The 24257-nt window shown below is 46.8% G+C and overlaps 1 protein-coding gene, 1 long non-coding RNA gene and 1 pseudogene across 4 annotated transcripts in view; 1 reads left to right on the top strand and 2 right to left on the bottom strand.

Moving 5' to 3' along the window:
- Window positions 1–1662: 1662 nt before the first annotated feature.
- LOC146895559 (uncharacterized) lies at window positions 1663–4733 on the bottom strand. Its single transcript, XR_015000515.2, has 2 exons — window positions 4689–4733; window positions 1663–2479 (listed from the first exon to the last, which is right to left on the bottom strand). It is a non-coding gene; the product is annotated as an uncharacterized LOC146895559 (long non-coding RNA).
- Insr (insulin receptor) overlaps window positions 3299–24257 on the top strand; it is a 134821-nt gene continuing 113862 nt past the window's right edge. For all 3 annotated transcript variants that reach the window (XM_085685286.2, XM_085685285.2, XM_085685284.2), the window contains exon 1: window positions 3299–3878. In XM_085685286.2, coding sequence (XP_085541412.1) covers window positions 3779–3878 — 100 coding nt within the window. In that variant the 5' untranslated portion in view covers window positions 3299–3778. The remainder of the gene's footprint in view (window positions 3879–24257) is intronic.
- LOC125396974 (U6 spliceosomal RNA) lies at window positions 19498–19593 on the bottom strand (annotated as a pseudogene).

The raw sequence follows: 24257 nt of genomic DNA, 5'->3' as shown, positions 1-24257 counted from the left end.
TTATCTGTTCCTTGGGTCAGGGGCAGAAGTTAAGCTAGATGATTATTCGGGATCTAAGACAGTCGAAGATCAGTGTGGCTCATGATCTATGCCATTCCAGCACTGCAGTGTCCTCACTGACTAAGGTCAAGTCATCTGCAGTCTGGCTGTCTCTGGAAAGCACTGGCTCATACTCCTAGCATGTTGCTTTCAGCATTTGGTGCCCACCTGGTGTGAGTGTTAATTAGTGTGTGTGTGTGTGTGTGTGTGCTGGTCAGAGGACAACTTGTGGGAGTCAGCTGTCCTTTTACTATCTGGGTCCTGAGGACTTAGTTCAGGTTGTCCAGCTTGTCAGCATGGTTTCTGACTCCAGTGAACACCACTCCTCTTCTGGTCTCTTCTGGTTTTGGCATCTGCTCATGCTCTTCCCCAGCCCCATAAATAAAATTAAGGTTGGACGTGGTGGTGCATGCCTGTAGTCCCGAACCCTGGGAGGCAGAGGCAGGTGGTTAACCCAGGCTATCCAGTGGGACTTTATCTCAAAAGTGAACAAGCAAAACAAGCAAACAAACAAATAAGAAAATAAAAAAAAACAAAAAAAGCACAAACCAGTCTCTGAGTAAATGGCTGAGTGTTGGTCTTTTAAGAATGAAGCGCTGAGCTGAGGTCCCCAGAACTCATATAGAAAACTGGCACACGGACTGTGGTCCAAACCAGCGATCCCAGTGCTTGGAAGGCAGAGATGAAAGTATCCCCAAGGCTCACTGGCTTACTGGTGAATTACAGGCTTGGGGAGAGATCCTATCTCAAAAAAAAAAGGGTTGTAGACTGATGTAGGGAGACACCCAATGTTCACCTGTGTGGCCTGTAGAAGCACAGGTGCGCTTGCACACGCATACCCAAACATGCTACAGTCACAGGTGCACACATGTACACATAAACACACAAATCAAGCACATCCTGATGTGGTGGTTGAGCATCTGCACCTTCTCATTCCTACCCATGACATCGAGTTCTCTCTCCCCTCTCTGTACTCACAGCACCCGAAAGCCCCACGGCCACCACATAAGCCCTTCACTCCAGGAGGACATTTTCTCCCAGCTTCTTTTGGCTGGCATCCTTCTCTTCAGATCTCAGCATCCAAGGATTTCCTCCGCAGATACTTTTATATCTACTTCCTGCTGCGACACAGAACACAGGACATACATGCAGTCTACAAGAAAACATACCATGTTGATTTTGTTTACTGAGAATCCCTTATTACAAGGGTCTTGTTGATTCTTCCTCTGAACAAATATTTATTAGCCAATACGTATGTCAGGCACGGTGTGCAGGGGCAGACTGATAAGCAACGATATGCAAGATAATAAATAAAAATTTCACAGAGGGATATGCGCATGATGGAAAGGACTGGGGAAGGGAGTATAGGGACTGAAAGGCGTTTGCAAACTCTAGTCAGGGGAGAATGCTCATTGGAGCAGAGACTCAGCGAGGAGGAGTGACAGTGGGGGCAAAATTGGGGTAAGGCGATAAGGAAGGAGTGCATTTGCATAATGCAAAAACCATGATCCCAGTTCTTAGTAAGGGTTTTGTTTTTTGGTCTTACAGGTTAAACCCAGGGTCTCATGTATGCTGAGCAAGTGCTCTACTAAGGAACCACAGCTCTAGGCTACCACTTAAAAGTAATTTTGAAAGCACTTACATTTATTTATTTACTTAGTATGTGTGTGCATACCCTGTGGGACCTTAGGGTGGTTGAATTCAGGTCTTCAGACTTGGCAACAAGTGCCTTTACCTGCTGAGTCATCTTGTCGTCCCAACTGTTTTATTTTAAAGACAGGATCTCATGTGCTCCAGGCTAAGTTCAAACTCCAGATTCTCTCTCTCTCTCTCTCTCTCTCTCTCTCTCTCTCTCTCTCTCTCTCTTTCTCTGCCAAAAGTTGATCTTGAGTGTCTTCAATTGCTTGCTATTTTATTTTTATTTTTGCTTTTTACAGATATTATTAAACCATAGACCATCAGCTCCAGATATGGTGGTAATCTATCCGAATGGACACCGGAAGTGAAGGATAGAGGCCTCTGGACTTCACATATTTAGAATGTCCAGACAGGGCTAGACTGAAGATGGTTGAGCAGGACTGTTAGTAAATGACTAACATTTTTAGACATTTATACAGCCACCTACAGGTATGCATGTTGAAAACGGAATACAGCTATCCGGGTCCTATATGAAGTTTCCAGAGTTTTTCTAGAAGTCTTGTTACGTTCTTCTAGGAGTCATTTCTTTATTGTTTTTCCCTGGAATCCAGTGCTGCGTAGAGAGGGGCTCAGGCCAGGGAACACAGGCGGCCAGCGTTGTGGACACGTGGCTGTGTCCTGGAAGTTGGTGTGGGTCACGCTGCTGGGAGGAAGCTCATTGGGGAGGGAACTTGTGGGGCGCCCACTAGCTCCTAGAGAGATCCACGACCGGGGAAATCCAGCCAGGCATTAATCCTAGAGGCTGCAAAGAAAAAAACAGTCAGGAGTAAAGAATTAAAGTGAATTCTCCATAGGAGACAAAAATAGTGAAAAATGTAAAGACAGGGTCTGTTTGGTTGAGTCTTGCATCTGGGGGCACCTTAGGGGGCACCCATGTTGCCATCGAAGTCATAGGGATATTTGGGAGGGCGTTAGAGTAAGACATTGGGGTCTTAGAGTTGTTTGGGGTGTTCATGTCCCGAGGAATCTGGGGACACTTCCAGGCTTTTAAATAGTTATTTCGGGCCTGTTTGGGGTGTCCGGATCAGGCGGAGATCTGGAGCACGCTCCAGACCTTTAAATTGGAACCTTGGTGTTATTTGGGTTTGCTGCTGTCAGAAGAGGATCTGGGACGTTCCGAGCTTTTATATTGGAACCTCAAGTCTGTTTATTGATGTTCGAGTCGGGTGAGGATTTGGGGCGCCCCAGATATTTAAACTGGAACCTCGAGGCTATTTGGGGGCGTTCGAGTCAGGCGCGGAGCTGGGCAGCTCCCGAGATCTGACGTGGGATTCCCAGAGCTGTTTCGGGCATTCATGTCAGACTAATATCTGGGGACATTTCCAAGCTTTTAAGTCGTAGCCTTTTTTAAATAGGCATTTTGGGGTGTCGGAGTTGGGAGAATCTGAGGTGCGCCCCGGGCCTCCCAAGCTGGGGGCGCCACACGAGGAGACGAGGAGGCGGGGCATTGCAAGCTCTGGCCACGCCTCCTGGCGCTCTGCTGGCTTTCCCCCCCACCCCCCTCCGCGGGCCTCACTTGAGCGCACAGTCCCTTCCCAGCTTCAATCCGCGCCACCTTTTCCCTCGGCCCGCGCGGGGCCCAGCTGACGGGCCGCGTTGTTTACGGGCCGGAGTCGAGCCCTCTCTCCCGCCGCCGCCACCAGCCCAGGTGCCCGCCCGTTCGCGCGTCCCTCTGTTTCAGACTCCGCAGAACGCGACCCACCCAGAGCTGCACCGGGCGAAGAAACAGGAGGCCTGGAAAGGGGGCGCACGGCGGTGAGCTCTGGACCCTGCGATTGCAGGCACGGGACCGGGCCTGGGTGACCCGGGGCCGTAGTCTGCGGGCCGCGCCACCTCGTTGGTTGAAGCCGAGGCCTCTGTGCTCTTCCCGGGGCTGTCCCCAGGGCCCTCTCGCCTGGAGAGCTGCAGCCCGCGAGCTACCGGCGTGGAAGAGACGGACGCGTGGCCACTAGAGCCTCTCCGGCGACCTCCTCGCGGACTATGTCCCCAGCGGGACGGCGTGGCGTGCTCTGATCGCCGGGGTCCCTGCGCTTCTACAGCCATGGGCTCCGGGAAACGACGTGAGACAACGGCTGTGCCGTTGTTGGTGGCCGTGGCCGCGTTGCTGGTGGGCGCAGCCGGCCACCTGTACCCTGGCGAGGGTAAGTCTGGGGTGAAATCAGTGTGTCGGGGACACTCCCCCCATCGCGCCAGACAACTTAGAGCCCCCACCCTAAGGAGTGAGGGTCAGGAACACCCCTCTCCACCGCCGCAGCCAACCTAGAGAACTCTTCCCTTTGACTGAGTGTTGGGGACACCTCTCCCATCGCCCCATACAACTTAGAGTCACCCGCCCCCCCAAAGAACCCATGGTTATGGACACCCATCTCACCATTCCAGCAATATAGACCTATAGACCTTCCACTGAGGATTAAGGGTTGTGGACATCCCTTTTTTTCCCCAGGCCAACTTAGAGCTCCCCAAGGACTGAGGGTTGAGGACGCCCTTAGTCTGTGTAGAGTCCTCTACCTAAAGACTGATCGTCTTTCCCCTGGGGAAGGGGTAGTAGTGAATTTGGTGGCTCTGGCCCTGCAGAAGCCAGCTGACCTTGGCCTTTGCCCGCTGGACTTGTGGCTCTGCACCCCGCATGTACCCAACTCGGGTCTGAGGAACCTTGCCCTAGTGCCCGCCCAGCCTTTGGGTGTCTGTCCCCATTGTGCCTCTCAACCGTGTTTGTTCTTTTCTCTATACCCAAACCTGCCCTCCCACCCCATGCTCTTTGGGGTCGCCTTAAGGAAATAGAGTTAACAACAGATTTAGGAAGCCAAACACGTAAAGGGTTTAAAGCCAAAGCCAGGGTGACCTCACTGATGGAAGACACTTGTTGGAGAATCGACACCCTGCGTGTAAGATCATGGTTGCTATGTTTATAATTCTCTACTTCCAGATGTCTAGTGGCAAACTCTACATACCTTCGGCCCGCAGCAATCATAGTAGCAGTAGGGACAGCTTTCGGGATGGTTATAATTAGAATGATTATGAGCCTCCAGGTCCTTAGCTCATTTCTCTAGAACCTCCCAGTGTCCCCTGGAGGCCAAAATTGTTGCATGCCCATTTCAGAGAGGGCTAAAGCGAGGCACATTTAGGATGTGTTACCTCACTTGTTCTGAGGTCGTCCTTACTAGCTTTCTGTGTCTGATTATGGCCAAGGTAGGAGGATGGTGAGTTTAAGGCTAGTCCAGATACTGGGTTTGAGGCCAGCCCGGGCAATGTTAGATCTGTTTCAAAACACATACAATGAAAAATATCTTCTGAATTACTGGCTCAGATTCCTCCGCAAAAGGAAATTAATTACAGTGAGGAAGGGGTCAAGGAAGGAAGGAAAAGCAGTTCGTTTGGGGTCAGTGAGGGGAGGAACTGCAGTTTGTGAATGAGGGAGGTGTGTGTGTGTGTGCTCCCCAAGGCTCCTGGGATCCTCTATGCTGCTCCCCAAGGCTCCTGGGATCCCCTATGCTTTTCCCCAAGGCTCCTGGGATCACCTAGGTTGCTCCCAGAGACTCCTTGGAATTGCCTTAAGGAGGTAGGGTTACTTTGTGTGTGTAGCGCTGTGCACTTGGGCACACAAGTTGGTTCCTTGAGTTCTGTTTTTGCATTTTTGGTAATTGTTCATCTGTACCTGTACTTCCTGTGCTCAGGAAATGGAGCTTCTGTGGCTTTTTGTATACAGGCCGTGTTCACAAGGACAGGGCCTTGTATTTGTTCCTCACTGATGTCAGAGCCTGAGTAGTGCCTAGTGAATTGCAGGTCTGTATAGGTATTTTTTCCGTAATGGCATACAGGTACGAAGACATTGGAGTTTATGCAGTAAGTGTGCACTATTAGGGCACTCCCTGGCCAAGCACATGGCTCAGTTAGTACAGTGCTTCCCAAGCATGCACGAAGCCCCTGTGTTTCATTCCTTGACATGCATAAACTAGATGTGGGGTCGTACACCCCGTTGGTTGTCACTGGACTCTGAAGGTGGAGGCGGAGGATCAGGAGTTCAAGGTCATTCTGGACTACGTAGTGAGTTTGAGGCCAGCCTGGGCTACAGGAGATCCTGTCTCAAACAACAACAAGAAAAACAAAAATCCTTTATTTCCTGGAAAATCCCCATACTTTGTAAACATGATCTCAGTGAGTCTTTGTCACATGCCTTCAAAGCAGTAGCCATCTGTTTCTGCATGAGAAGAAAGGGCAGGTTTATAAAGGCTGCCGACAGGCCACTTGGCTAGGACGGCAGTTACCTGCCTGCCTACTGGGTTTCTTTGTTTCCTTGTTTTTTTTTTTTAATTAAATTAATTAATTAATTAATCGCTCATCTTGAGACAGGGTTTTACTGTGTAGTCTTGAACTCCTTGTGTAGACCAGGCTGCCCTCTCACTCAGAGACCTGCCTGCCTCTGCCCCCAAAGTGCGAAGATCAAAGTCAGGCACCATTATGTCCAGATCTTTTGTTTCCTTATTTTTGAAATTTAATTTTATTTATTAAAATTGTGTGTATGTGGGGCCAGCATGCGTATATCACAGCTTCAGTGTTGGGGTCAGAGGACAGCTTTCTGGAGTCGGTTCCCTCTTTCCAGTCTGGGTCCTAGAAATTGGATGGAGGTCATGAGGCTTGGCAGCAAGCACCATTACCCATCTCGCTTGCCCTTGTACTGGATTTCTTAACAAACACTTGCTCTTTTGGGTTGGAAGCTCCCGCCCCTGCTTTGGGGTAATCGTTAACAAAATTCTGTTAAATAAACTAGTCCTGATGCCTCTTAGAGGCTTGGTGTGGGGTGAGGAACTTTCTAGAACTTGACTCTGTAAGGTCCATCCATCATGCTTGGGATTGGGGGGTGGCGGTGGTGATGAGGACCTATGCGGTGTTTAAGAAAGGAATGGGTCTTTATGGGGGGAGGTGTCCCTAAGGGCGGGGTACTCAGTTCATCTTTCAGTGGACTCTTGGTAGCTGGGCTCAACTAAGCAGTGGGTAGCTCTTCCATTTTTTTCCTTGATCAGGCTGGCTCTGGGCTGAGATAGCCCTCTGAGGACTGTGAAGTTAAGGACACGGCAGTGTGCAATGGCAACAATTGGAACCTTCTGAGCTTTAGGGGTATCTGTCGTGTTGACCTTTGGAGGTGTGTGTGTGTGTATGTGTTCATGTGTGTGAGTGGATGTGAGTGAGGCCAATACCAGGTACCTTCCTAAGTTGCTTTCCACCTTATTAATTATTCTAATTTAAAATTAATTTTCAAATTATTTGTTTTGTATATGTATGCCTGCCTGAGTGCATGCTGTGTGCACATGTGTGTTTGTGTGTGCTCCTTTGTGTCAGGGCATGTTTATGGAGGCCAGAGAACAACCTTGTGCAATCAGGTCTTTCTATCCATCTTTACATGTGTCTCAGGGATCACCTGCTGAGCTATCTTGCTAGACCCCAAGCAAGCTTCAAAACTTGGGGTGGGCTTATTCTGGATTGTAGGGGCTGCCCTGGCTCTGTTGATGTGTCTAGTGGACACCCTTGGTCTCTGCTAACTTGATGCCTGTGGTACCCGATTGTCTCTTAAGTTGTAACCAGGAAAAATAGCTCCAATCATGACAGATTGTCTCTAACACTTGCCTGAAGAGGCTGTGCTTTTCCTTCTCTCCTAGTTTTAGAATCTTTCACCCCACTGTAGCCCTTCTCTCTTTAGCCTATACTCAATATACTCTAAACTCCGTCTTCACTTTTGACCTCTAGTTCTGTTATTCTCCTTAGGGACATACTGTCACACTCTTGCTGTCTTGTCTGTTGGGCCTGGCAAAGTCCTTGCCCAAGGAAGGCATTTTCCCTTGTGGCTGGCTTTCCTGTGTTCTGCACCCCCCTCCAGCTGGGGTAAGCTTTTCTTTTCCCGTGTGCCGTGTGAAGACTGCCTGCCCTTCACCCCTCTCCTGACCCACTGTGTCAGTTCCATTTAGTCTAAGTCTTTTTCGACAAAAAGGGGTCAGTAAACTGTGGTGCTTGTGCTAAATTTACTGGTTTTGTAAATAAAGTTTTATTGGCACAGGACCACACACCTTTGTGTACTCCTTCTTGACACTCCTTTCATGCCCTAATCTTAGGGAGTTAAGTAGTAACAGCAACAACAACAAAATATTTACACTTCAGCTTTTCATCCACGGTTTTCTGGATCATGCTATTTTTTTGTTTGTTTGTTTTGTTTTGTTTTTTGGTTCTGGGGTTAGACGGAGGAACTTGAACATGGTACACAGTGCCCTGCCATTGAGCTATCGCCCCAGCCCTCTGCACCACCTTCTACCCTCACCTCCCTCCTTCTTCCCTTTTCTTCTGCTCCCTCTTTTCTCCCTCTTCCCCCTCTCCTTTCTTCCCTTTCTTCTTTATACTTCATCTCCTTTTCCACTTCCTTCTCCCACCTTCTCCTTCTTCCCCTCTAACTAACTTCTTTCTTTCTTTTCTTCGTTTCCGTTTTGGAGCGGGGTCTTATGTGACCCAGGCTGGCTTCAATTTCATTATGTAGCTGAGAGAATGTTCGACTCTCAGTCCTCTTGGTTCTGCCTCCTGAGTGCTGGCATGGCAGGTGTGAACCATCCCTCCTGGTTTATGCAGAGCTGGGGATCGAACCGAGGGCTTTGCTTTGCCAGGTGAGTACTGTAGCAATCGAGCCACATCCCCAGCCTCCTATTTAATAAACTTCACTAACTAGCATTTATCTGTCCTTCATCTGCCTGCTTATAACTTGCCACCATGAGAACTCAAAGTCCTTTCCCCTAGTCATTAAAAAAAAAAAAATACTGTCCTGGGGAGTGGGGATGTGGTTTGGTTGGTAAGGTGCTTGCTTAGGCATGGTGTGCGTGAAGCCCTGGATTCTATCCATAGTGCTGCTTGCACCCGGCATGGTCGTGTACTCTGCTAACCCCGGCACTGGGGAGGTATAGACAGAAGGATCAGGAACTTAAGGTTATCCTCAGCTACCCAGGGAGTCAAGGCCAGCCTGGGCTATATGAGGGAGAACCTGTCTCAAAACAAAGGGGGAAGGAGGGGTCTGGAGAGATGGCTCAGTGTTAAGGGTTGCTTTTTCCAGAGGCCCTGCGTTTGGTTCCCAACACCCAAGTCAGGAGGCTCTTAACTGTTTGTAGCTTCAGTTCCAGGGGGTGGGGGAGTCACTGAAGGAATGCACAGACAGACAGATAGACTCACACACACTTAAAACAACAACAGTTGGTTGTGATGTTGCTTGCTTGCCCTTAACCCCCAGCAACTTAGGAGGTAGAGGCAGGCAGATCTCTGTGAGTTCCAGGCCAGCCAGAGTTATATAATAAGATTTTATCTAAAAAGATAAACCAGAAAGAAAGCAAACAACCAGAATCCAAAAAACCCCCAACTCTCCCCCAAAACAACAAAAAACAAGCAACACCCCCAAACCAACCAAACAAAACTTAAAAATAAAGAATGACTGTTGCTGTTTGAAGATTCTCTGTGAGCTGGAGTGCTGTCCCTCATGAGTTCCCCCTCTTTCTAGTGAGGAGCAGGTGGACCTGTTCCTGCATAGCTGTGCACTTTCCCAAACACTCACCCCTTCCCTCTCACTCCTGTGATTCCAAAATTCCAGCCTGGCTAAAAATGAAAGGGTAGAAAGAAAATGATTTTTCTTTCTCTGTACTATGTTCTTTAAGGATTTTTTTTTTAAAAAGATGTATTTATTATGTATACAGTGTTCTGTCTGCATGTATGCCTGCAGGCCAGAAGAGGGCGCCAGATCTTACTACAAATAGTTGTGAGCCTCCATGTAGTTTCTGGGAATTGAACTCAGGACCTCTGGAAGAGCAGGAGCCATCTCTCCAGCCCCATCTATACTACGTTCTGTTTCGCTCCTCCCGTGCTGCTCTGTTCATGCCAACTACAAACCTAATTTCTCTATATAGTTACCTATTCTTTTATTTTTTTTAAGATTTTGTTTTTAATTATGTGTTGTTTGTGTGTGTTTGTGCATGTGAGTGCAGTGCCTGTGGAGACCAGTAGAGGGCACGAGGTCTCCCTGGAGCTGGAGTTCCACAGGTACTGGAACTGAACCCTGGTTGTCTGCAAGAGCCTACACACTCTTAGCCACTCAGCCATCTTTCCAGTCTTGTTTTTAGATTTTAAACCATCCTATAGAGAGGTGTGTATTTTTTTCCCCTGTGTTTTTTTTTTTTTTGTGACACGATTTCTATGTGTAGCTTTAGAACCTGTCCTGGAACTAGCTCTGTAGACCAGATTGGCCTTGAACTTAAAGAGATCTGCCTGCCTCTGCCTCCCGAGTGCTGCAATTCAAAGAGTGCACCATCACCGCCTGAGTACTGTTTTTATTTTTAATTAATTTATTAATCAAAAATTTTTTAAGGCAAACATTTACTGTGTAGCCCAGGCTGGCCTGGAACTTGTAGTGATTGTTCTGCCTTCAGAGTGCTGGGATAACAGGTATGTGCTACCTCTCTGATGGCATACCTCCATCCTTGTAATCTTTTTTTTTCCAGAATGAAAGAAAAAGTCCTATAATTAGATGCATTAATTCTTAAAACTGAAATATTTGGTCCTCTTAACCCCAGGCCCTGGGATTTATAAAGCTGCTTAGTTGCTGAAATTTATTTGGAACCTCTAGATTAATTCTTGTGACACACTTGTGGTTATTTGAGGATACTCAAAAAGTTGGAGCTTTGAATTTGCAGACCAGCAAGGTAACAATGCACCTTCAACACTAAGCTAGTCAGTTTATGCCGTGTTCATATCTGGAGATCATTGCAAGTGTGTTTTTCGCTGTGTGTGAATGTGTGTGTGTGTGTGTATGTGTGTATGTGTTTTTCCTTTTGAGGCAGTATCTCATGTAGTTCAGGCTGGCCTCAAATTCACTATGTAGCTAAGGCTGGTCTTGAACTCCTGATTCTCCTGCCTCCACATGCTGAGTGCTGGGATTACAGACACACACTTGCACACCGGGTTTGTGTTGGGGGTGGATCCCAGGGCTTTGTGTATGCTAGGCAAGTACTTTACCTACCAAGCTCCATCTGGGGCCTACAACTGTCTTTTCTGTGTGTGACATATCTGGCTTCCTGTTTGCTCATTTTAGTATATTTTGTTGGTGATCTGGCTGCTTAACATGACCCCTTTGCATATTTTGAAGGTACCATCTTTTATCCCTGAGGCATGAAGGCTGTGTCTCACTTTGAGAGGCTCTGTGCTCTGAGACACTTGGCCATTTGTGTTCCTTGCTACATTATGCAGAAGAGTCAAGATTGAGAACCAACCTAGATGTCCATTGACAATGGACAAAGAAAATATGGTCTGTAAATTGGAGTTAGGTGCATCCTTGAAGAAAAATGTAACCATGACACTTTCAGGATGGATATAACTAGAGATCATTATGTTAAGGGAAACAAGCCAGGTTCAGAAAGACAAACACCACCCACCTCATATCCTCTCTCATGTATGGAGCATAGATTAAGAAGTATGTGGTGTGTGTGCACGCACGCCTGTGTGTGTGTGGTATGTATCTGTGTATGTAGTGTGTCTCTGTGTGTGTGTGTTTGTGTGTGTTTATGTAGGGGATTGTGACGGGGAGAAAGTAGGAAATCAGTTGATGGACTGCCTGTGATAGAGTCAGAGTTGAGCTGGGGCTGCGCTCAGTGGGTCGAGTGCTTGCCTGGCATGCATTTGGGTTCCATCCCAGCACCACGTAAGCAAGACCTACACCTACACCTGCTGTCCCAGCACAGAGGAGGTGGAGGCAGGAGGATGTGAAGAATTTGTTGTCCTTGGCAACATGGTGAGTTTTAGGCCAGTTTGGGCTACCTGAGTATCTCAAAAGTAAATAAATAAATGATTGTGGGCAGTCACTCGGAGGAACCCAACCTGTTATCAGGCAATTTAGGGTGTTCCATGGAAAAGAACAGAAGCAATTGGCCATAGGTGCTCCCCATGACTGTGGTGTGACAGTTTAGTTGGTCAGTTTCCTATCTAGAATTCTTTGGAAATGCAAACAATTGTTTTTGCTAATATTTTCATCCTTGTGCAGATTCTTGGTTATACCTTCTGGAAAGTTCACTCAGTGGCTTGGGCCACTCCTGGCTTGAATTCCATTGAACATGTTGGACCCAGCTAGGGAGTACTTCACTTTCTTTGTTGTTTAACAAACTAGTTTAAAAAACTTTTAAACATTTATTTATTTTGTGCATCTGGGTGCTTGTGGAGGTCAGAGGGCAACTTACGGGAGTTGATTCTTTCCTTTCACCACTGTGGGTCCTGGAGTTCAAAATGAGGTCATCACACTTGGTGGCAAGCACCTGTACTCCCTGAGCCATTTTGCCAGCCTACAATTCCGAGCATTTAGAGATCAGTTTTGTTTCCAATGGGGGACATTTTCTGGTCTGCCTGCTGAAGGGCGTAGCTTGGCTTCCAGCTCCATTGCAGTGCAAAGAGACTTGTGCTAAGTCTTTTCTTTTGCTTTTGTGGGAATGTGGAAAGGGTCGGTGCTTTCTATAAGCTGTGTTGACTGGTCCAGAGTAGGAGAAGTTGACACTGGGACAGGAAGGAACAAACAACTACAACACTGGGCCTGTTAGTAGTACTAGTAGTGTGTGTGTGTGTGTGTGTGTGTGTGTGTGTGTGTGTGTATGTATGCGTGCGTGCGTGCCTGCCTGCCTGCTTGTCTACATTGTGGAATCCTGTTTTGTTGAGCCTGTCTTCCCTGGTAGATCTGAGTTCTGCAGAATCCGAGGATCTGTCTAGACTTTTGGCATCCTAAACCTGTCCCTGGAGGGTTGAGCATCTGTCTTCTGCCTCTGAGGTGAGGGAATTCTTTAGGGTTTTGAATATGCATTGTGTACTTGTGTATGTGTTTATGTGCATGTGTGTGTGTGTGTGTGTGTGTGTGTGTGTGTGTGTGCAGGCCAGATTTTGATATCAGATGTCTGTCCTATATTGTTCATATTGGTACAGTGTCTGTCATTTGACCCCAAAACTGACTGATTTGGCTAGTCTAGCTTGCCAGCTGGCTGTGGATCCCTCTTGTGATATTTCCTTGGACCTCTGAGATTGTAGGAGGCCACTTTGCCCATCCACAATTTAAATAGGTGCTGGAGATTTGAACTCTGGTCTTCACATTTCAGGGAAAGTGCTTTACTGGTTGTGACAGATAGCTTTGTCACCTTGACACAACGCAGAGTCACTTGGGAAGCGTCTCAAGGAGGAATTGTCTACATTGGACTGGCCTGGGGGAGCCTATGTGGGAGAGGGTTGCTTTAAATATATTGATATGGGAAGACCCATCCACTGTGGGTGACTCCGTTCCCTAGCAGGGGTCCTGAACTGTGTAAGAGAGGTGGAATTGAGCAAGCACGTGTATGTAAGCTGTTTGAAGTTCCTGCCTTGACCTCCTTCCTGCACGGATGACCTCTAACCTGGAGTTGTAAGCTGAAATAAACCCTTCCTGTGCCCTAAGCTGCTTTTTTTCAAGAATGAAAATAGGACACCCACTGAGCCATCTCCCCAGCCTCCAGAAGTTCTGAGGGACACCCTTGGAACCACTTGCTGGCTCTTGTTTGCTTTGAGAGGTCCTCTGGGCGCACGTGTCTGCATGCACAACAGCTGTGTGAGGAATTGCAGAAGGATGAAGGCCTGGGCGGGAAAGGCCTGTCATCACTCTCTCACCTTATGCTTGTCCTCGTTGCTTTTCCTTTTCTCTGTTGATAATAAAAGAGGAGCCCTACATCTGTTTGTGTCAGTCACCTGTCTCTTTGCTGCCATGAGTCATTTGAGGAAAGTGACTTAAGGAAGGATGAGGGGAGTATTTTGGCTCACAGTCCATCATGGCCGGGAAGGCGTGGCCGCAGGAGCTGGAGGTAGCGGTCACATTGCGTCCACAGCTAGGAAGCAGAGAGAGACAGAAGCTAGTGCTCAGCTGCTCCTTCTCGTTCAGTCTAGGATCCAGTCCCTGGGATGCTGCTGCTCACATTAGCACGGATCTCCCACCTCAGTTAACCCAGTCTAGAAACGGCGTCACAGATGTGCCTAGGCATTTCTTTCTGTGGTGATTCCAAAGCCTGTCCAATTAACAGCTAAAATCAACCATCTTAGGGCTGGGAAGATGGCTCACTGCTTAAAACACCTATGAGACCAGTCATGAAGACCAGATAATCGGATCCCCAGAAGGCTCAGAAACTCAAGGTGCTCTCTAGTCATTCCAGTCTGGGAAGGCAGAGAGAAGGCAACCATGTCATCTGGCCTGGGTTTGATTGACAGACCCTGCCTCAATGAATAAGCTGGAAGAGGGATCAGTTTTTATTCCTGACATCAACCTTAGGCTTCCACATGTACACGTAACTCCTCACGCACAAACATGCATGCACATACATATACATGCTTACTGTATACAAATACACATGAAAATGAGAAACAAAACAAAAAAGATTAACTCCATATTTTGCATCCAGGTAATATCATTTTCTTTCCTGGGCTCATGACTCATGAGTTGCTCAGAAGAGGACATAGGTGTAGAGAGGGTCAGGGCTTGCTTATGACCACATAGCTGGGAAAAGAAAGAGCTGGGTCTCGAACGCCCAAACTCACAAGTAGGAAGAGTTTTGGTAGTGAAAACTTTCCCAGGCAAGGTGATGGCTGTTGGTAAGACAATTTGCTATGCAAGTGTGAGGACCAGAGTTCAGTTCATCAACATTCGTGTAAAACAAAACAAAAGGAAAAACCAAACAAGAAGCAGTGTGCATCGGTATCTCCAGCACTGGAAGATGGAGACCGGGACACTGATTAGCTTTCTAGGGGGATACTCTTAGCATAGTCAGCTGCACATCTCATTATTTACCATGCACGCAGGTGATGTTGGATCCCTTGTACCTTGCTCTGATCAACATGTCTTGGAGATCTTCCTGTGTCACTGATGGGAGCTTTTGGTATCTTTTTATAGTATTCTATCACATCCACTCGCACAGATCCTGTTTTTATGTCATCCTCCTCCCCACCTGTCCTGCAAGGTGTGGGAACCATCTCTAGGTAGTTGAACAAAACCTCGAATTTCTCTTTCATAACACATGAAGCATGTAGTTTAAAGGCAATATCTATCTTTAAATTGTATTATATTTATTTGTGTGTGTGTGTGTGTGTGTGTGTGTGTGTGTGTAAGATACACAGGCAGAGGTCAGAGGACAGTTGTAGGAGTTGCTGTCTTCCTTCCATTATGCCTGGCCTGAGTCTTGAGCTCAGGTTGTCAGATGTGGTTACAAGCTCCTGTACCCATTGAGCCTTCTTGCTGGCTCAGGAGAAAGCAGTTTTACTACTAGAAAGAATTCAGAAGGGAACAACCAGGGCCCCAGAATAGGGGACCAGGGACGGTTCTGAAGACATCTGTGACTAAGGGACAGGGATGTGATGGTTGAAAGCAGAGACACTAAAAAATTCTGAGCATAGGGCGATACTTTGGGAATGTGCGGGCTGGGCACTGCCTTCCTCGCTCCTACCAGCACATCTCCTCCACTGTTCTCACAGTGGGGAGAAAGCCACAGAAGAAGACACTTCCATTATGGCTCTGGTGCTAGTTTTTCCTCCTTGTAGAGTTCTCAGGCTCCTGAAGCCAGAGATCAGTTCTTTGCAGTGAAGCATTCTGTTTTGAGGGTTGGGTTAGTGGCTCAATGGATGAGAGCTTGCCCTGAAACTGGGAAGGTCCCAGTTTACATCTTCAATATCCATCCAGGAGCAGGGCACGATAGGGCACGGTCCCGGGGCTCACTGGCCAGCAGCCAAGGTCTCCTGAAATAGTGAGGCTCGGTTTCACAGGAGTCGCTGCCGCGAGCAGTAGGTGCAGAGCGACGGAGGACGACATCTTCAGTAAGGCCTGCCCTGCGTGCTGGCACACGTTTTCGTCTTTGGCTCAGTCCATTATGGCAGCCCCTATCCACAGTCTTGGGTACTTGAAACTGGCCAGATTATATTTTGTCATTTTTTTTTTAATTTATTTTATTTACTTCTGTACGTGTATGTGCTCATGTCGAAGTCAGAGGGCACTGGAGGCATCACCCTTCACCATGTGGTTCCTGGGAATGGAGCTTTGGTCATCAGGCTGGGCAGCTCACCTTTACACACTGAGCCATGGTTTTAGCTCTTAAATAAAAAAAAAGTTTAACTAAAAAAAGTTAAATTATATGTGTCAGGCCCAGAGAAACTGTTTCTCCAAATTCCGATGGCTAGACAAAAGCCAGCAGTCCTCAGGAAGTTGTGAAGCTGCCTACCGGTATCAAAAGGAGCCATTTCCCTTAATCTCTGGCAGAGGGGCAAATGGCTGTGGTGCCTACCGGCAAACCAAGGTGCATGCTGGCCTCCAGGCTCCTTCAGTATCACAGGTACTCAGCTCGGTTGCCTTCTCCAGCTCCTGAGCTTTCCTCCCCGCAGCGGCGCGTTCTCCTTACAACCCTGCTATTTCCCTATGCTCTCTCTTGCTCTTCTCTTTTGCCCTCTCCTGGTCTGTTTGGGTTTCTCCTTTGCCTACACTGTCATCCTCTTATACTGTCCTTCTTTCTATGTTGTGTGTGTGTGTGTGTGTGTGTGTGTGTGTGTGTGTGTATGTGTGTGTGTCCCCGTTTCTCTCATGACCAGGTCCGCTACTTTCTCTCTTCCAGACACTTCTGGCTGCTCTCTCTCTCTTACCTACAGTAAAAACCTTCCCCTCAGCCGTGCTACGGGCGGTCATGTTGTTAGTTTATACAGTGCGCTTCCTTTTGGGCACGTGGCTGTATGTGCAGCTGCCCACGTGGCCGTGTGTGCAGCCCTGGGAGGTTGGAGGTGTTGGGCTCTCCCTTGGAGCTAGAGTTATAGCTGACTGTGATCCACCTAACAAGGGTGCTGGGAATCAAACTTAGATCTTCTGCAGGACCAAGCCGTCTCTTCAGCTTTTCTTTTTTCTTCAATGTGCTGCGTCTAGTCTTTGTATGTGTGAGCACATGTGTATGTGTGGAGGCCAAAGGTTTTCATCAGGATATCTTCTCTATAATCACTTTCCACTTTATTTGTTGACATGAGATTAGAGCTAACTGTTTCAGTTAGGTTCGACTGCCCAGTGACCCTCTGTGACATGCCTCTCTGTTTTCCAGTGCTGGGACCACAGGCATGTACTGCCATGCCTGACTTTTTTGTGGGTATGGGCTACTCTTGCCCATGCTGTATGCACTTTACCCACTGAACTCTTTCCCTAGTCCTTGGTGTGCATTTATTTGCTTTTTTAGTTTTGACACTGGGTCTCATGTAGCTCAGGCTTGTCTGAATTTCACTGTGTAGCAGGAAGCCCTGAGTGCTTGAATCCATGCCCCTCCTGTCCCACCTCCTGAGTGCTGGGATAATTTGCATGTACCACTGTGCCCAGTTGATGTGGTGCTTGGGGTGGCATCCAAGACATCACTGTATTCTAGGATCAGGAGTTGAAGGTCATCTTTGACTTTGTAAAAAGTTTGAGGTCAGCCTGACAGCTTCATGAAACTCTATCTCAGTATCATCATTATCAACAGCAGAAACAATAACTTTAAAGGAAAAACAAAAATGAAAACTGGGTAGGTGTGACACCGTAACTGTCACCCTACCTCTGAGGAGACTGAGCTAGGAGGATTTTGTTACGTAGCCTGGGCGACGTAACAGTCTCAACGACTGATTGCAAAAGAAAACAACATCAACAAACAACCACGGGTAGAGGGGTAAGCATGAGCAAGTGATGGGTCAGAGGCTGGGAGAATTGTAGTTGCCAATAGGACTTTCCTACTTCTTGCCTTCTGAACCTCCTTGTGAATCCCTTACAGCTTATTTAGATTTGATTAATTTTATCTTTGTGAATGGTTTGCCTGCATGTTTATCTGTACACCCTGTGTGTGCCTAGTGCTTGTGGAGGTCAGAAGAGGGTGTTGGATCCTCTGGGACTGGAGTTACAGAGCTGCCATGTGGGTGCTGGGAGTCAAACCAAGTCCTCCCTCTGCAAGAGCAGCTAGTGTTCTTCACTGCTGAGTCTTCTCCAGCCCCTTATTAAACCGTGAAATATCCCTCATTCCCACTCACTGGGGCAGAGTTGGGGCTGAAGCTGCTGGAATTCCTACAAGAATTTCTGATGCTGGTTCAGACATCTTCTGGATATTTTTTCTGTTCCAACAGTAAATTGCTCTATTGTTTTCAACTGGCAGGGACACATCAGGCTTTAATGAGTTAAGAGTTAGATTTACAGAGAGATTAAAACAGCAAAGTGCTTCTTTATTGCCCCTGCAATTAGATCCTTTTAATGTTTATTTATAGTAAGGTAAGTTTGTGTGCTATATAGTTCTTCCAGCTCAAGGCAGGCCCTGGTGGTTTTGATTGTAGTCACAGGATTGCGCAACAGTCCCTGCACTCTGTGTTACAACGGTTTCCTGTCCTTCAAAGAATTGCTGGCCCCTTGGCCCCCTCCCTGGCTCCTGCAGCCACTTGTCCACATCCTGATTCTCTGGGATTGGCTTCTTCTGGACACTTTATATAAATAGATCCACGGACTTTAGGACCCAGTTCTTCCATCAAGTGTATGATGTTTTTAAAGGTTCATTCACAGGGTAGTGCCCTTCGGAACTTTATTCCTCTTTATTGCCGATTAATATTCCTTTTGTATGGACATGCCACAAACATGAGTCCCTTAGTGGCATTTAGGTGCTATCCAGTTTTTGGTTAGTATGAAAAGTTCTGCTGTGCACATTTGTATACATGTTCTTTGTGTGAACATGCATTTTCTTTTCTCTTGGGTGCACAGGAATGGGATTTTATGATCTTTATCTATGCATGTGTGTGTGTGTGTGTATGTGTTCATGTGCACACATGTGTATGTGGAATCCAGAGGGCGCTTTTTTCTAAACGAAAAAAAATTTATATTGATTTTTATTGAGCTCTACATTTTTCTCTGCTCCCCTCCCTGCCTCCCCCCCCCCCCCCCCCGCAACCCTCCCTCAAGGTCCCCAAGCTCCCAATTTGATCAGGAGACCTTTTTCTACTTTCTACTTCCCATGTAGATTAGATCTATGTAAGTCTCTCTTAGTGTCCTCATTGTTGTCTAAGTTCTCTGGGATTGTGGGTTATAGACTGGTTTTCTTTGCTTTATGTTTAAAAATCACCTATGAATGAGTACATGTGATAGTTGTCTTTCTGTATCTGGGTTACCTCACTCAAAATAATGTTTTCTAGCTCCATCCATTTTCCTGCAAAATTCAAGATGTCATTTTTTTTCTGCTGTATAGTACTCCATTGTGTAAATGTACCACATTTTCCTTATCCATTCTTTGGTTGAGGGGCATTTAGGTTGTTTCCAGGTTCTGGCTATGACAAATAATGCTGCTATGAACACAGTTGAGCACATGTCTTTGTGGTATGGTTGAACATCCTTTGGATATATACCCAAAAGTGGTATTGTTGGGTCTTGAGGAAGGTTGTTTCCTAATTTTCTGAAAAATCACCACACTGACATCCAAAGGGTTTGTACCAGTTTGCACTCCCACCAGAAATGCAGAAGTGTTCCCTTTTCCCCACAACCTCTCCAGCATAAGTTGTCATCTGTGTTTTGATCTTGGCCATTCTTACAGGTGTAAGATGGAATCTCAGAGTTGTTTTGATTTGCATTTCTCTGATGACTAAGGATGTTGAACATTTCCTTAAGTGTCTTTCAGCTATTTTAGATTCCTCTGTTGAGAATTCTCTGTTTAGGTTTATACTCCATTTTTTTTTTAAAATATAGAATGCTTCACCAATTTGCGTGTCATCCTTGCACAGGGGCCAATTTTATCATTCCAATTTTAGTATATGTGCTGCTAAAGCGAGCACAACGAAAAAAATTTTAATTCAATATATTTTGATCATGATTTTTCCTTTTCTCCAGTTCCTACCAGATCCTCCCCACCTCTCATCCCCCCAACTTCATGTTCTTTTTTTTTCTCTTTAAAAAACAGACCAAAACCAAACAAAAATAACTTCCCCAACAAACCCCACAAAAACAGAAAAATGAAAGTCAAAATAAACAAACCAAAGACCAATAAGACAAAAAATGCCCAAACAAAACAAAGAGACAAAAAAAAGGTTTGCAAAAATACCTTTGAGTTTGTTTTGTGTTGGCCTCCTGGGCATGAGGCCTACCCTGAAGTGTGGTTAATATACTCAGTGATAATCCACCAGGGATAACTCATTTTTCCTTTGTCAGTGGGTGCATCAATTGCTGATGACTTTTTTCCTGGTTAGAAGTGGGAGCCTGTTTCCAGTTTCCTCTCTCAGTGCTGGGACTCAGTCTGGATTGAACTTGTGTAGGCCCTGTGCATACTGCTATGGTCTCTGAGAGTTTATGTGTTCTCCTGTCCTACTTTGTTTGGAAGACACTGTTTTCTTGGAGTTGTCCATCACCTCTTGACTCCTACAGTCTTTTTGTGCTCTCTTCTGCTTAGCTTCCTGATTCCTGTGGGGAGGGGTGTGACATCCCATTTAGGACTGAGTGTTCCAAGGTCTCTCAGTCTCTACACATTGTCTAATTGCAAGAGGAAAGTTCTCTGATGATGGCTGAGCAAGGCACTGAGAATGTTATTAGGAGTGATTTTTTTGCTGTATTCCTTTAGCAGAATTATTTATTAGGTTTTCCCTGGGACCATGATCTGTCTAGTCTCAGGTTCTTGGCCACTTTAGCATTTTCAGGTATGGATTCCATCTTATGGAGTGGGCCTTAAATCCATCCAGATAGTGGTTGGTTACTCCCAAAACACTTGTGCCGCTATGACAGCAATATACCAGAGGCCATCCTTGTGCCATTTTTCAGGGTCTGACCCCTTGTTATTTTGAGGCAGGGTTTCATTGAACCAGGAGCTCACTGTTTAAGGTAGGCTGACGTGCCTGTGGGCCTCCAGGATCTTCCTGTCTGTCTCCCAGCACTAGAACTCTTAAGTGTATGCATCTGCTGTGCTTGCTTTTTATATGTGGGTTTTGAGGATGGAACACAGTTCTTTATGTTTGTTCAGCAAGGACTTTACTAAGCCTTTTTCTCTTTTGCATCTGTGCAAAAGATATGTACATGCATGTTAGCATGTGTGAGTGCATGTATCTGTGCAAATGTGTGAAGAGCAGAGGCTGATATTGCATGTCTTCCTTGAGGCAAGTGAGGTAGAGTTCCTCATTTGAACTCATAACTCACCTATTCATCTAGTTTATCAAGCCAGCTTGTTCTGGGCATCCTCTTCCTCATCTCCCAAGTGCTGGGATTACAGGCAGGCTGTCATACCTGCCTATCATTTTTGTGAGTGCTGGAATCAGAACTCTGCTCCTCACATTTTGCAGGATGAGTGTTGCAGGAGTGTTACCCCTGAGCTGTTTCCCTAGCCCCTGACTAAGTTTTGTAACATTACTTGCTCTCTCTCTATTTAGTCCTGGAGCCCAGCCTGTGGGATGGCACCTCCCACATTCAGGGTAGGTCTTCCTACCTCAGTTAACCCAATGTAGAGACTTCCTCACAACACTGGCTTGTCCCCTGTGTGCTTCTAGATCCTGTCCACTTGTCAATCAAGAGTATTGTTGACACAGTATGTCTATGGGTCTCTGCCTGTCACTATGTCCATGCTTGAAAACCATTGAGGTGTCAGGAACCTCAGATCTGCTTCGTGCGACTATGTGGAATTTGAGCTGATGTACTGGTCTCTTCAAAGCTGTCTGGCAGCCCAGGCTTCACCACTGCAGAGGGCCTTCAGCTCTGCTCAGAGCCTGGCTGGCAAGTGTGTCAGGCAAGGTGGCAGTTTTACTCCTGCCTGGGGCTGGGGCTTCTAACTTTCTCATGAATAAGTGTGTGGCTTTTCTTTTAATAGAGTTTAATGTGCTCTGTGAGGGTTGTGAAGCAAGAACACCAAATCCAAGACCTTTGGGATGTACTTCCCCAAGTCACTTTTGCGTCTTTTGTGAGTCATTCTCAGATTAGATTACCCTATCCTTTTGTGTATGTGTGTTCATGTATATTTGCATGTGTGCATGTGTAGGTGTGTATGTGTGCATGCCTGTGTGTAGTGTGTATATACTTACACATATGTGCACATCTATGTGGAAGTCAGATGGCAAATTTGGGTGTCCCTTAGACACCCTATTTTTTTTTTTTTTTGACATGGTCTGTCACTGTTCTGGACCTTGGTAGCCTGGCTAGCCAGTGATCTCCAGGGAGCCCCTATCTTCACCTTCCCAGTGCAGAAATTCTAAGTGCTCACTACCCAGGGATGGAATAATCAGGTCTTCAGGCTTACAAGGCAGCATTTCATCCACTGAGCCGTCTCTCCAGCTTGGAATCTTTCATTTTGAGACAGGGATTCATTATTTTGCCAGGATCAAGCTATCTGTTCCTTTTATCTTAACTGGTATGTGTATATGTGCATGCACGTTCATGCATACATGCATGTGTGTGTGTACATGTATGTATGTATATCCCACGGTGTACATATGGAGGTTAGAGGATGTTTCTTTTTGTTTTGTGAGGCCCAGGGATCGAACTCCAGTTGTCAGGTTTGGTAGCAAGCACCTTTATCTGATGAGCCATCGCAGGGGCTCCAGGGTAAGAGTCTCTTTGCCTCAAAGATATTGGATGTTTTGGGATAAAATAAAATAAACAGGGGTTTTATGGGTGCAGAGGGCTCTGGTTGGTAGGGAAATGCTATCTAAGGAGTTTGGTTCTGACAAATGCTAACTCATATAGAAGGAACACAAAGAAGGGGAGACTCATAGAGGTCTTCACAGGAAGGACAATCAGGGAGGGCTGCTGAAGTAGGTGGCTTCTGAATGGCTCTAAGGGATCATGGCCTGGAGCTAAGCAGAGTGTGGTAGGGCACACCTGTGATTTGAGTGCTTAGGAGGTTGAGGCTGGGAGTAGCCAGTAGGAGCTGGGGAGGTAGCTTAGCTGGTAAGCTGTTTGCCTTTTCCTCTGGAGCATGGGGACAGAGGAGGAAGACAAGGAAGAGGAGGAGGATTAAAATAGAAGCAGGGAGACAGCTTAGTCAATAAAGAACTTGCCTTGCAAGTACAAGGAACTGAATTAGTTCCCCAGAAGCCAAGAATCCAGGAGTGGCAGCTCAAACTTATAATCATAGCTGGGGTGGAAGAGACAGATGGAGTCCTGGGCCTCACTGACTTGCTAGCTTAGCCCACTCAGCAAGCTCCAGGTCAGAGAGGAACTGTCTCAAAAAGATAGTGGAAGGCATGCGAGGAAGAATGACACCTTTGTCTTTTGCTGGGGGTGAAGGTGGGGGTTGTGAGTGCGTACAACAGACTCATGCAGAGATGTATGTTACATATTTGAGGGAAAATACACATCAACACAGGTGACATGAGCTGAGCACCTATTGCATACCATTCAATGCCTGGGCCCTTCTCTTGAGCATTTCCTTTATTGCTCCCAACAGGTCATCTGGCATTGGGGACAGGGAGTTTTGTAACTATTTGAGAGAGTAACTGCTTAGCACGTGTTCTAGTTTGTTTGCTGTTGCCTTGATAAACACCATGACCAACAGCTATCTTCACAACCTAGGGAAGTCAAGGCAGGAACTGAAGGCAGGAACCCAGAGGCAGGAACTGAAGTGGAGACCTTGGAGGAGCAGAGCTGACTGGCTTACTCTTCCTGGCTTTCTTAGACAATCCAGGACCACCTGTCTTGGGGAGGCACCACCCTTAGTGGTCTGGCTCCTCCCATATCAGTCAATAATGAGAAAATGCCCCACAGGCTTGCCTCTAGGGCAGTCTGATGAAGGCAGTTTCTAAACTGAGGTTCCCTTTTCCCAGATGACTCAAGCTTGTGTCAAGTTGACAAAAACTAGCCAGCGCACATGGCTTAAGGGGTGGGAGGGATTTTAGGAATATCCAGGACTATGATTGCCAGGCTTGCAGGGCCATGGGAAGGCGTGGAGGGGGTGGGAACTTGGCAGGCCCCCCACCCTTAGGAGAATCAGCACTCCCTTTGTGTTTGAGCAAAGAGATGGAGGTTGGGTTTCCTGGGAAGCGCTTGCCACACCCAGGTAAAAGGTAATTAGACCTTGATTGGCAGCTAGGAGGGCAGGCCAAGGAAGCAGAGCCAGCCAGGGAGGTAGGTGAACACAAAACAAAGACATTCAGTTTTTCCTTGCCCTGTTCTGATATGAGTACATTTTCCTGTCAGTCACTTCCTGAAGAGCTTCCATGCTGAGGCTCAGGGGCCCTGGGCTGGGGTCGGCTGCCCTTTCCTCTGCACTTGATGTCTTACTCAACCCTCCTGTCAGCCGATTGCCTCATAGATAGGGTTATGATTATGTTAAGGCTTCTAACTCGGCCAGCCAAAGGAATTATGTTCTTTGCCTTTTGAAAGGAATTATTTAGGCATGGTTGCTTTACAGGGAAAGCCATTCATCGGGGCTGGCTTAGGAATTTGAAATGCAGAGCCCACAGTGGGTGACCACAAAGCTGGCACTGGCCCTAATTGTAGCTTTCCCATCTTCTCTGATGGGGAT

The sequence above is a fragment of the Myodes glareolus genome, chromosome 2 (genome assembly GCF_982192425.1).
Source record: "Myodes glareolus chromosome 2, mMyoGla1.1, whole genome shotgun sequence".
Classification (NCBI taxonomy): Eukaryota; Metazoa; Chordata; class Mammalia; order Rodentia; family Cricetidae; genus Myodes; species Myodes glareolus.
Note: the sequence above shows the minus strand (reverse complement) of the source record. Positions and strands in the feature narration are given on the sequence as shown.